The sequence below is a fragment of the Neltuma alba genome, unplaced genomic scaffold (assembly GCF_004799145.2).
Source record: "Neltuma alba isolate B1F8T4 unplaced genomic scaffold, ASM479914v2 tig00012116_pilon, whole genome shotgun sequence".
NCBI classification, from domain to species: Eukaryota; Viridiplantae; Streptophyta; class Magnoliopsida; order Fabales; family Fabaceae; genus Neltuma; species Neltuma alba.
This window is the reverse complement of record NW_021636668.1, coordinates 969677-982654: the sequence shown is the minus strand read 5'-3', so window position 1 is coordinate 982654 and position 12978 is coordinate 969677. Positions and strand designations below refer to the sequence as shown.

The window sequence follows — 12978 nt, the reverse complement described above, 5'->3', positions numbered from 1 at the left end:
TACATTTTTCAGAAACAAAAGCTCATAAAATCTAAGCGGCCAAACGACAACATCTGAAACTTTCATTAAAAAACAGAATTACAGATAATTACAAGGATTACAAATATGATACACAAATTTAAAAAACTAACGTAAACTACATGAACCAAAAACATGTCCTCTGTCTCCGAACCCCCAGAAACCGAACAGAATGAACAAGATGACATGGTTTGAACACAGCAAGCAAAACAAAACCAACTATAAACCAAGCAAAACAAATGCAGCCAGTATTGAAAATCAACCCATCAGTGAAACAAAAAGTCAACTACCACTAAAGTTTGCTCACGTTTCAGGTGAAACCAAGCAAAAACAGCTATGAACCAAGCAGCATACCCCCTCAAGCTAGCACTAAGAAGGAAATCTGAGAATGAAACAGACCTATGAACCACGAAAAAAAAAAAGATAAAGAAAAAAAGAGCACCAAACGATGCATAACATGTTGGCAGAACATCTATGAACTAACCAAAACAGAGAGTAGCAGGAAATTGATTTCAGGATATCGACGCAATTGAGAAGAAGAAAATGCATGAGGGAAGAAATGATTATTCAAGAGGAGACACCTTACCTGAGTGCCGAATCTGAGCCAGGGAACCATTGACTGTGACCTCACCAAACCACCACCAGAAGATGCTTCACAACAACAAATCCAACCCAGCAACGGACGGATCCGATTACCTAAGGGGTGATCTTCTTCTGCAAAGCAAAGAAATCTCTCATCGGCGCCTTCAAACCGAGACTCGACTACCACTTCACTGATGGCAAGGTGCTGTGTCTCAGGAGGACCAAAGGAGGAATGGATTTTGAGGAGCGAAGGACCAAAGGCGGAAAGAGAATGAAAACAAGGAATGAATAACTGAGGGATATATCCATCTGTTAAAAAAAAAAATCACATATCCATTGGAATGGGTTGGAATGGACTCTGACACTCTCCAATTTTTGAGCCAAAAGCATATTAATTTCATTTTAGCATAAACTATGGTTTTTAGACCAAAACCATGATTTGTTAATTTTCCTCTTTGTTTGACAAATTTTGCTTTGAGTCCAAAAACCATGGTTTAGGTAATTTGCGAAACAGACTCTAAATCCTGGGAACTAAAATAATATGTTAATGGGAAAATCAAGGCCACATTAGACTGTAATCTCTTCAAAATAGTACGAGCTCCTTTCCCAAACCAATCAACACAGTAGTTTCCTTATCTATTTGGCTAATCATATTACAGTGGTCTCGCTATTTGGCAATTGGCATAGCTAGTTCTCTTTTCTCACATTTTCGTTGCCACTTGGTTGCCCCTCTCGGATGCCAACTTCGCAGTGCTGGACACGTAGACCTTCTCGTATCAATTTCACCGATAGCCTCTATAATATTTTTTTAAAAAAATAATGATAAACATGAATAGACACTAAGATATAATACAATTTAAAAATGACAAAATAATATATAGAATAATTTTTATTTTTTATAAAACCTCTAAGCCATAAACATTACTATCCTGTCTTTAATATACGATCTAGTTTATATTTCAAATTGAATTACAAACTATAACTATATTAAGAACTAGAAAGTACTAGTATTCTTTTTCAGATGAAAGGGGTGATTTTATTGCTGAAAAAGTAGTACTACATCCGATTTTTAATATAAGAGTTCTTTTAACTTTTATTTTAGTCATAAATATAAGATCACAATCCACTTTACCTCTCATGTTTATCTATTTTTTCTCAAGATAGTTCTTCTAATAGTTCTAGTTAATAGATTTGATTAACAAAGATATTTAAAAAAATAATACTTATTTATTATAAATAATTAACTTAATTTATTTTCTTAATCTATTCAAATTAATTATTATTATTATTTGCCATAAAATCTCCTGTCAAATTGTTTAATTAGAGGGAATTTTGGACACTTGACAGTTGGGCCGCTTACATATAGGTCTGCTTTACTCACATTTATTGCCGTTATAGTTGACCCGGCACAATTTTAGGAACACTTTTTTTTTTTGGTGAATAAGGACGTAAGCAAATTGAGTTATAATGGAACATGAACTATTAATGCTAAGCTCATAAGAAATAAATTAAATACAAATCATACAACAAATTTGTACTCTTCTAGTAGTCCCTCCTGACTTTAGTTATTTGTAACTTTGAGGAATTTAATCGATATTAATTTTTATATGGGGTTTATTTGTAATTTTCAGATCCACTGACAGTCAAAATAACAAATGATTAGTCAAGAACTGCTCCATCTTTTGGATTTAGAAGGCAATATTGCGTCATCTTTCATTTCATGGGTGACTTATAGTGCAAGGTTGTAGGGATAATAAATTTACGCATTAACCCTTAGTCAAACGATTCAGCACGATAGTCCGACATCTAATGATCCAGAGCTTAAGTTCAAATACACAACATAAATTAAGAACATGCATGTTTGATAAGACTGCATAATCAAGTTTTTTTTTTTTTCCTTGCATCAAGTTACCCAGAAGTTTCATTTGCCTTATATTTGTATCTAAAACTGGCAAACAAATTTGATACATGGAAGTCAAACGGGCAAACACGTGCTGCTCATATATATGGTTTTGTGGTTTGAAAATTGTGAAAAATGGCCCCATAATTTTGACGGCGACGGTTTTCTTTCTATCCCAGTTTGGGTATTCGATCAGAATCATCATCTTAGAATGTGATTTAACTTAACGAGAGACTATCTATCCATTGCTCACTCTAATCTTAAATATATCAACTAGTTAAGGAATTAGTTTGTATTCTTAATATAAAATCTCAATCTATTTTTTATCACAAATTTATAATTATTTTGCCAAATAATTTTATTGACAATACATATTAGAGGGAGTTTTCATTAATCAAGGCAATTTTCAACATTAAAGGGATATTTAGGGTAACTAACACATACTTATTACATAATAGCTAATTTAATTAAAATATATAAATTAGTTATTTAGCTCACATATTTACTACTCAATAGTGCTTATTACCATATAAATAGTGTGAAGAGGCAGATTATGCGAGTAGTTTGCAAATAGTAGAATATTTTTAGGATGCATAATTTAATAAGAAAATCCTAAAAAAATGATTGTTGAATTTCAAAATTCTAAATCAGTATTAGTTACTGTACTTGTAAAGAAAATGATTACACCTGAAAAGCAAATAATAACACATTTTTGCAGTAATTTTTTATTTAAAATTTTAAAATTTAACAGTCTTTTTTTGGGATTTTTTCTAATTTAACTAGCTATTGGTGTGTTTGGCGTGAATAATTTAGTTATTCATGTTTAATCATTTAAGGGATTGATAATTGGCTATGCAGCAGACTTGACTTTAAATTATTTGATGTTGAAATTAAAGAGTAACATTATTGACGCTATGACTACGCAGGCTAGCATAATTTTTATGTAGTGCATGTGATGCATGCACTGAAAGGGTTATTCGTAGGTGTCGGTAAATTATTAGACGCTGTCCCATATGCCTGTATGCTTTTCGGAACCTAAAAGGAAATAAATCACTCCTTTTATGATTAATTAATAATTCTAATAAGCTGTTAAAGTACTTATGTTTTAATATTAATTTACTCGTATGTTGAAGAAAATACAGCGATTCAATATGTGAGACATTCTTTCCAAAAGTGAATTGAGGTTATGCAGAATTCTTAACAAATTATCTGTGTCATGCGTGTTACGCTTACCAAATGAATTAAGGTGTGCTTACTGTGGAGCATTGAGAATTATGAGAAGTAATGATTAGATTTAAAAAACTCATTAAAAAAGTGTTTAGTATAAGGAATTGCTTGTTACTTAGGATTAGGTCAAGTGATTCCTTGTATTAAACACTCTTTTAGTAAGTTTTCTTAATTATAATAGCTCAATTCTTGCTTTTCAGTTGATTCTTCATATCAAACGGCACCTAAATATTCCGCCATGTCTTTGATGACATACAGTCTCATCTACATTAAGAGACAGCAATTCCACTCTCCAAAAATATCTTTTTTTCCCCGTATTAATACAAATTGCAGAATTCTTCATCGTTGATTTGGCTTTTCTCAGTCATAATAAACGCAGACTCGCCAAAACCTCAAATGAAACTAATGATTCTCTCCACGTTTTATTTCATAAGAGAGAATTAAGTATATGTATTGTTGATCATCTACGACTGAGATTAACAGAAGTCTCTTTTAAGATCAAAGTCAAAGGAAAAACATATACTTGGCGTGCTGAAATTTGAGCCTATACGTGAACAAGTCCTCGCTGGATTCATTGATCACACTCACACGTATACTATATGCCATATAATAATACCTGTCTTAGCTCTCTTTAAAGTTTCTCCGTTCAACTTCTCCATGGTCCCCTCTGTTGAAATTTCTCTCCCTTTGTCCCTTTCTTTTACATATTCGACACACCTCATCATGCCATGATCAAACGCCCTTGCCAAAAATAATTTTTTTAAATGACTGGACTAATTATGTGCAACATATATTACACACAGGATGTATAAAATTATCAAATTAAAGACTGCACATAATAGTGTGAATAAAACTGTAAATAAAAAAATAACTTTTGTTTTGCTCGTATATTAATTTTAGAAGCATATATATATATATATTAACTATATACTTAGTTGACACGCATGTATAATAATATTGTGTTATCTAGACTTGATTATTAACTTTGAAGCGGGAAGACGCAAACGATGTTCGAGAAGGTAGAGAAAGACAAAGTTTTGGAGGCACGAGGCAGGAAGCAAACAAATTTTCAAGGCGCGTGACTGGAATAGAGGACCAGAGTGGGAGCCGTTAAATTCCGGGCGGGTAAGATTATTTTGTGTCCATTACGTCCTTTTCTGAGCTGCGCATTATATTATATTAAATAACCATGTGTTTGAACTTGACCACCCTCACGATTCCAAGTTGCTGGCTTTGTCTTTGGCTTTGACTTAGACTCTTGCTGGTTCTTCTCTTGACCAGTCTCTTATGACTGCCTCGGATTTAGATTCCCCCTCTTATATATATACATATATATACCGCCCACACACTATACTACTCAGCACTCCAAATCACACGCAGTTCAAGGACAAGCAAGCCCTCAAACTTAGACAAATATATTATAAGAGAAATGGGAAGTAGTGGGAAGCGCGAAGGAGGGGTGAAGATTGTTCAGATCGAAACCAGGTACGTTGAGACGGATGCTATGAACTTCAGAGACGTGGTTCAGAGTCTGACAGGGAAGAATTCATCCACGGCTTGGGTGGGCAGTGGCTCCAAAGCGCCACATGCTTCTGTGAAATCAGAGGAGTTTCAGCTTCACAATCACGATGGGAGAAATAATAGTGTTAAAGAAGCTGAGGCTTCTTTGTCTTCCATGATCCTCAAGAACACCACGACGTCGTTCAAAGATTTTGATAGGTTGCTGTACGAGTTGCCCCCCTGCACCGAGGATCTTCCGTGGCTAGTAGGCCGATGAAATATCGCAGCCTAATCTTATCATTTATCCTTTTCCCCCCTTGGAATTCTCTTGTTCAGCGCAGCTAAAGGTACCGGCCGACACATTGTATTAATGCAGTAGTTGTTTTATTAATGAAAAAGCTAAGGTTTCCTTTCCTCAGAAGTTTTCTTCGTTGGTGTGCTTGGTTCTGTTAATTTAAATGTTGCTGCGTACAAGTTATTCACGGAATGCAGATAAGCAAGTTGTCCACTGGACAAACTTGGACACCGATGTCTTGTCCATGTTAAGTGTGGCTCGTCTCTGGCCTCACAGTTGGGTAAACCCCGCACACAATAATGCAGCTAATTAACACCAAGCTACGCGCGCTCACAACTGATTCTTCTTGAAATTCAGTTTTGCGGCTGAACTCTTCATACTGAATTTTCAATGTTAAGAGTTCATTTGAATTAATTCCATTGATATATTTTTATTTGTTTTACATCGGTGATATAAGGCAGATCAAGATCAGTAAAGGCACTGGCCTGGGCAGATACCTATAATAATAACTAAATTGTTGATATTAAAAAATTAGTTAAATTAATTTTTTGTAATAAATTAGTGTTATTTTTTCTAATATATTCTTGTTAATCATATGTATCAGGATGAAAATGAAAAACAATTTAACATGTGTAATTATTATGAAAATTATTTTTAAAAAATAAATAAGGAGTGTCGGTAGTATTTGATGACGCAGTGGATATAATATCTTACCATTGAAACAATTTGAGTCGGATGCGTATTGTCCGCTTCTGTGTTAAAAACGAGGCAGGGAAATGGTGCTTGTCAGACGAAGTAGTTGGGTTGATCTGACTATCACTATAATGCCACGTCACTCCACTCCAAGATCCCCATATCCGCAGTCGCAGCAAAAAGGTCGCTCCTTTCCTCAAATCAAAGTCTTTGCTTCCATTGCTGACAGGTTTGACCAACTAGAAGGTCCAATTTTAACGTTTATCACAGTAAAAAGCTCTGCGAGGCATCCCTATGATAAATAATACTAGCATTTAGAAGATTATCTCTGTTCTAAATTCAATATCTACTTAAATAAAAGCTATTTAAAATATAAAAACAAAATGATATTAAATATAGGGAGAATTACAATGAGGTCCCATACAAGAAAAAAATTACAAAATAAGTCCCAAATGTTGTTATTCTCCACTGTAGAACTTGTCATTAGAGACTGCACAGGTTGTGATTGGATCTTTTAGTAGTTATTTCTCTTACATGGCACTTGATTATAATTCTCCCTTAAATATATCCCATCCAAACTTCATGTTGACTGTATTGATTGCTTATCATTATTATTATCGCTTTATCTATTTTTTTAAATTTCTTTTACCCTCTATTCAAAGAACTAAGATCTCGTTTGGCATGGAGTATTAAAAATGAGAGATAAAAATTAGGATTATAATTAAAAAAATATTAAAATAGTATTTAATATGAGTAATTGTTTATTATGTGGGGTTAGGTAAACCTATAGGGTGAGATTGGGAAATACTACTTTCCCTAATAGTATTCCTTATACATGGGTTCGATTAATCTCATGTAATAAGTAATTTTTTATGCTAAACACTTTTTTAATAATTTTTTCTCAATCTCAATTTTAATTCCCATCTTTAATTTTTAATACTTCCTATCAAATGGTGCCTAAGCATCTATCCATCTCACTGTGTTCGCTTTTGAAAAACATGCCAACCTCCTTAATAACACCGAACTGTTGAATTTGAAAGTTTATTTATTATTGGGTAAAATATTCCAAAGCCCACGATCGAAAATCGGTAACTCCCAGAATCTGCAAAATCAATTGCCCTGACTTTTAATTAGCGCAACCTCAGAACATTATAATTTATAAACATGATTTCCTCCTTCGCAGAACAAATCAGAGCCAGGAGTGTAATTTCGGGAAAAAGAGGGGGGATATTTAAATTTGTGAATTTCGGAGCTTTTAACAAACAAAAACATTGGATTCTCGACTGAGTTTTCTCCCTGAATGAAAAATGAGAGGTCGTTGCTGAACCAGTGAGAGACGAAGCCATAACAGATCAATCTCGACGTCCAGTTGCGAGGGCAATAATCACTAATCAGGGAAGTGGGCTTTGAAAATTCAAAAGCCACATCAATGACGTGGCATTTTAGTGATCATGGATCCGTCCCTAAGACCGATCACTATGGCCCAATTCTATTGATAAAAAATACCCTTTCGCATTTTTGAATGCCCAAATTTACCCCTATCCTCAGACCCCTACAATCTGACCACCCAAACCCAATAATTGCTGACCCTGAACAGTATGTTGACTTCAGTTCTTTGACTCGTCCAGGCTCAATTTATGATCGTTTGGCCCAAAATTGGGATCATAGAAATTTTTGCCAAGAAGGTCAACGACAGGATCCACGTTGCTTATTTTTAATGATTTATTTTGAGAAAAATAAGGCTTATTTGCACGACATTTTATTAAAATTAAAACATGATGAGCTTTCGAATGACAACCGAGGTACTACTTCTTTTGTAATTTTTTTTCTTTTTCTTTTTAAAGCAGCTGGGATTCAAGCCGGACATTGCGACTCTTCATTAATAATATGGCGTGTTGTATTATATAAATCATTTTTAATACGAATAATAATTAATAACCTATCAATTAAAATACAGATGCACCGTGCGTATGTGCGTGAGATACAGGGCAATATAGCTGAAATCAAGATTCAAGGAATCTGGTGGGCAAAAGGTTTGTCCAATATCCAACAAAATGGGCCGTAAGCTAATGGAATCAAAGCCTGCTTTCGCTCAAGAGAAAGGAAGGGGGAGCTTTTTGATTTTATTTAATCAATATCAAATATGTAAAATTTAATTTTATTTCTATCATTCTTCTTTGTATCATAAAAAAAAAAATGTGTGGTTTCATTTCCTCCCACTCTACTCCATTCCATTCTCATTCTTTTTGTGCTTTAAAAATATACTTCTCCAATTCTAAATATAAAACCCATTTTATAGTGTAATATGCTTATATTCTGATATGTCTATTTTCATACTCCTCCCGTTCTTTTTTATCATATACAAACAGCTAAGCTATGTAGATAAAAACGTGGGATAAAATTAAGGGTTTTTTTTTTAAAAGCAAAAGAACAAAATTAAGTTTAATCTGATAAAATTAACTTTAATTTGAAATTTAAGGTTTTAAGTGAAGATGAGATGCTATTCGGCAGCTTTTAAGCTGCTTCCCTAAAGACGTTTTTCACACGAACTCAAGATTTCATGCTTAATTGATTAAACTTCTTCCGTCAGGATCAACATCCGCTATGAACCCATTTGTTTTCCCCTCTCCTTTCTGGGCATTACTCCTCATTCCCTCTTTGCCCTCCTCAACCCTTCTTAATCTCTTATTTCCATCATACCATAAACCTGAATGTGTGAAAACATTATCCTGAAAAAGATCAGAGCTTTATAATTAATTTCTTTACACCTACGTACTCTTGGATATATCTTAGCCCCTCTAAGCTTCATCCAAAAGTTACATGCTACCTCCGGTCTTTGATATAAGAGCTAGTTAACTAATTTGATTGGATTAATAAAACTAGTTAAGTTAATTATTTGTAAAGAATATGTGTTGTCTTTCCTAAAATATTCTTACTAATCAAGTGTATTGGTTAAAACTACCATTATTACAAGGACTACTTTGGAAAAAAATAGATAAATATGAAAGATAAAATGGATTATGATCTTATATTTAGAATCAAAATAAAAGTCAAATGAGCTTTTATATTAAGGACTAGAGGTAGTATATCAATGCGATGTCAAAGCTCTGTTCCTTCCTTACTTTGAGGATTGATTTTCTTTTCTTGCGACAAAGATCCCAAGTTGAGTGCTGCCTGGTGGGTGATGGCAGGAGGTGTCGTTTGCAAGTTTTGTTAATTATTTTTAAGCGATAAATGGACATGGGGTTCCAGTTAGAGTAGAAGCCAAACTCTCTCACTGGGAAGGCACAATTCCGACATACTTTCACTCGTCCAGGAAAACGTTGTTTATTTAATTTGATCACCCAGTTTAGGGGAAAATTAAACAATTAATTTTGGGCAAAGTAAGAATTTCATGAAACGGTTTTTCCCTTGACGCGTCATTAAGGAATTCTTTCACCAAACGCTATCGAATCTTACCCATGCTTATATGCATGGAATCATTAATCCTTATCCTTGATTTTCACTAAACTTTATTCTGCATCGCCCGAGGCTGCTACACAACATAAAATGGCTTCATCGTGGAAGCTGATACAGCAAAACTAATTAATGTCCCGCTTAAATTAACCAGGACTTTAAAATGAGTATTACACATGTACTGTATATAACAACACAATGGGTTGTGATAACAAATTAATTAAGACCTCGTTTGTAGACTATAAATGACGTCTTATAATAAGGACTGAAAGTAATAGTAATTATTGCAGATTTTGCCACGTAAATGTACGCAACATCCGTGTCAGTGAGTTAAAATCTGATATTTCAATATTCAATTTTACGGTTTAATCTATTTCCTCTTTATGTTATCTCATTTTTGAATTTTTTTAACAGGACCCTTCTTAATTTGGCTTGCTGTTACATTTGCAAAGTCTGTTGCACTCTAAATTATTGTTGCACTGAACCCCTCATTAAAGTATAGGTCATGTGCACACCAGTAGTGACTGACAAGTTAACACAATTATTTACTTATTATCTCCGTGAGTAAATACTATTTTGATGTTTTATATATATATATATATATATATATAAATAAGGTGTTTCAAGTTTATAAATTAAAATTTTTGGAGTCCACTCTATTAATATTGTTACCGCTTATATATGAACCTTACTTCATGAACCTTTTCATCAATGATCAATTCAATGTTCATATACATTTCATGCGTCCACATTTAAGCAGTATTGAAGATTCCATTTCCATATTGTTACAATAAAAGGAAAATAAGAAAGTAATTAGTTTATTCAAATATATATAATGCATGCAAATTTAAATTATTGATTGTCATATGTGCATGCATGTATAATTTATACCGTAACCTTCCATGGAGAATATACTGAAGCATATTTCAGCAGCATTATATATATATAAAATAAAAAGCAGCAACTTTTGCATTCCATTACTAATGTTTCTTTAGCTCCATAACTTGTATCTTGATGGGTTCACATGAATCTAGTCTCTCAGATTCCTTATCACGAAAGTCATTGTTGAAGACATTCCTTTTTCCCTTCATGTGCAAAGCATACGCCAATCCGATGTGGCCTCCGACATGGCCTATGACCCTGACCCTAAAATGGCTTTTCATGTCGACCTTCAATATTTCAATATTAATACGTCCGGTCCTTAATTAATATAAAAATTAGTTGAATAATTTGAGTTAATTAAAAAAATTAGTTAAGTTAGTTATTTACAATAAATAGGTATTATCTTTCTTAAAGTATTATTACTAGTCAAATGTATTGGTTAAAATTACCATTAGTATAAAGAATATTTTAAAATAAAAATAAATAAATATAAAAGATAAAGTGGATTGGGATCTTATATTTGTAACTAAAATAAAAATCAAGCAGGATGGGAGCAAGATGTAGTAATGTTATTTAAGAATTATATTTGTCGTCGTCGTCATCTCAGAAACAAGTGTGTGTGTGTGTATGTCTTTTGATTGGGGGTACGTACAAACACTAGCCATGTGCTGTGTGCGTATAACTATATCTTAGCTTTATTTTCATCCCCTTCAGTGCATTCCACAGTACCAAATTTCTCTAAACGACAAAGCACATGACCTTCGAACTTTGCCCGCAACCGCTTTATCAAATTTTATCTCTGTCCATCGATATGATTCATATATCCCCGTCAGATCCTTTAAAAGCAAAAAAAGGTTATTGCATTGAGCAGCTGGCAAACGACAATCACATATCTCTCCCTCGATCTCTCTCTCCCCCCCCCCCAAAAGCTACGCAGTCACAGAGAGAGAGAGAAAGAGAGAGCAATATAGAAAATGTCGACCATATATATATAACTGCAAATTGCAGATGGGTGAGGACAGCGTAGGCGATAGCTTGCTTTTGATCAGAGAGAGAGGGGCTTTTGAAACGTAAGCTTTGATAATCTTTTTTAATCTCACTTTTAGCAGTGAGATCACATGCGAGGCCCAGGGTTATGCCAATTAATCAGCTATAAGATTTATAGCTAAAGTGAAGGAAAAATCTTCTACTACAAGTTGTCTCTTTGCGCTTTAAAAGTACCCATCCCTCCAAAAATTAAAGAACTGCTCTTTTTGATTCACGTTTGGCTGGTAACTACTATATATATAGTTATCTGCAGCATGTAATGCTGTCCAATCAATACGTTGACGAGACCAATCCAGCTTCCATTAGATTAGCCTCTCCAATCTTATCTCCTTCATGTTTGGTTCATTTCTAGCTACAATCCTTTATTTTACCCTCAGGATTAAGAAAACAAATTGATGATCATTTCTATATGATGACCTGTGTTTGAGTTTCTATTGTCATCCACTTAAGACAAACTCAATTGGCAGATATTAATTACTTGCTTAGTTTTATATGGATTACAACAATTCATGTGGTAAAGTGAACAAATAAGTACACCAACCAAAAGACATAAAGTTCATCTAGGAAGAAAGACTTTTTTTCCCCTTATCCCCCGACGTGCATATGAAAATAAATATTCAAAATGTATATTGTTGAACTTATAATGTGTTCAACAGTATATTATATTATTAATCTTTTTGATAAATGTATACATTAATGTGGGTGTGAGTATGTGTACAAAAAAATTGTATATAGTTGCCCCAGAAAAATCTATTTAGCCCAAAACCTCAAACGTACATATTGACATGAATTTTATGAAATAAATAAAATATTTTAAAATTTCTTAATTAAAATTTTGGTCTTTATTCTCTAAAAGACATTAATAACGATGAATTCTTTGATTTTTAATTTAGACTTTTTCCTAAATTGAAATTATCTTTTTTTTCCCTTCTTTAATTTAACCATACTTTCAATTTATTAATAAAATATAGAAACATGATACTATGCATGCAGGTGTGTGGAAAGAGTGAGCTAATTAATTCATATAGTTGCAGACAATTAAATGACCTCATGAACGAACAATCTATAATTTTCACGTCATAAAAATCGTTTTTTTTTTTTGGGTAAAAAGTCTTAAACCAATTGGGTCCCCATGCACGGGGTGTCCTTTGCTATTTCATGCGAAATAACGTAGAAAATTACATGTGAGCGAACAATAATAATCAATGAACATTACACGTCCTTATCGCAAAAATATATCCAGCAGGGAGACAGGTTAAAGCACTTTTATTTTGGTTTGATATCCAGAACAGGATTTTTGTCGAAGAGAAGAAAACTCGGATTTGATTCCATTCCATGAGCAAGATTCTAACTATTCTGTCAGAAACCGATCCGATTA

At 33.5% G+C, this 12978-nt stretch overlaps 1 protein-coding gene across 1 annotated transcript; it reads left to right on the top strand.

Annotated features, from left to right (window-relative positions):
- The first annotated feature begins 5156 nt into the window (after positions 1-5156).
- On the top strand, positions 5157-5504 carry LOC114722926 (VQ motif-containing protein 1-like). The gene has a single exon (XM_028909045.1). The coding sequence runs from the start codon at positions 5157-5159 to the stop codon at positions 5502-5504; it is 348 nt and encodes a 115-aa protein (XP_028764878.1).
- The last annotated feature ends 7474 nt before the right edge of the window (positions 5505-12978 follow it).

What these genes read in the sequence shown, in the direction of transcription:
- LOC114722926 (XM_028909045.1), top strand. Translation starts at nt 5,157, where the DNA reads ATGGGAAGTAGTGGGAAGCGCGAAGGAGGGGTGAAGATTGTTCAGATC.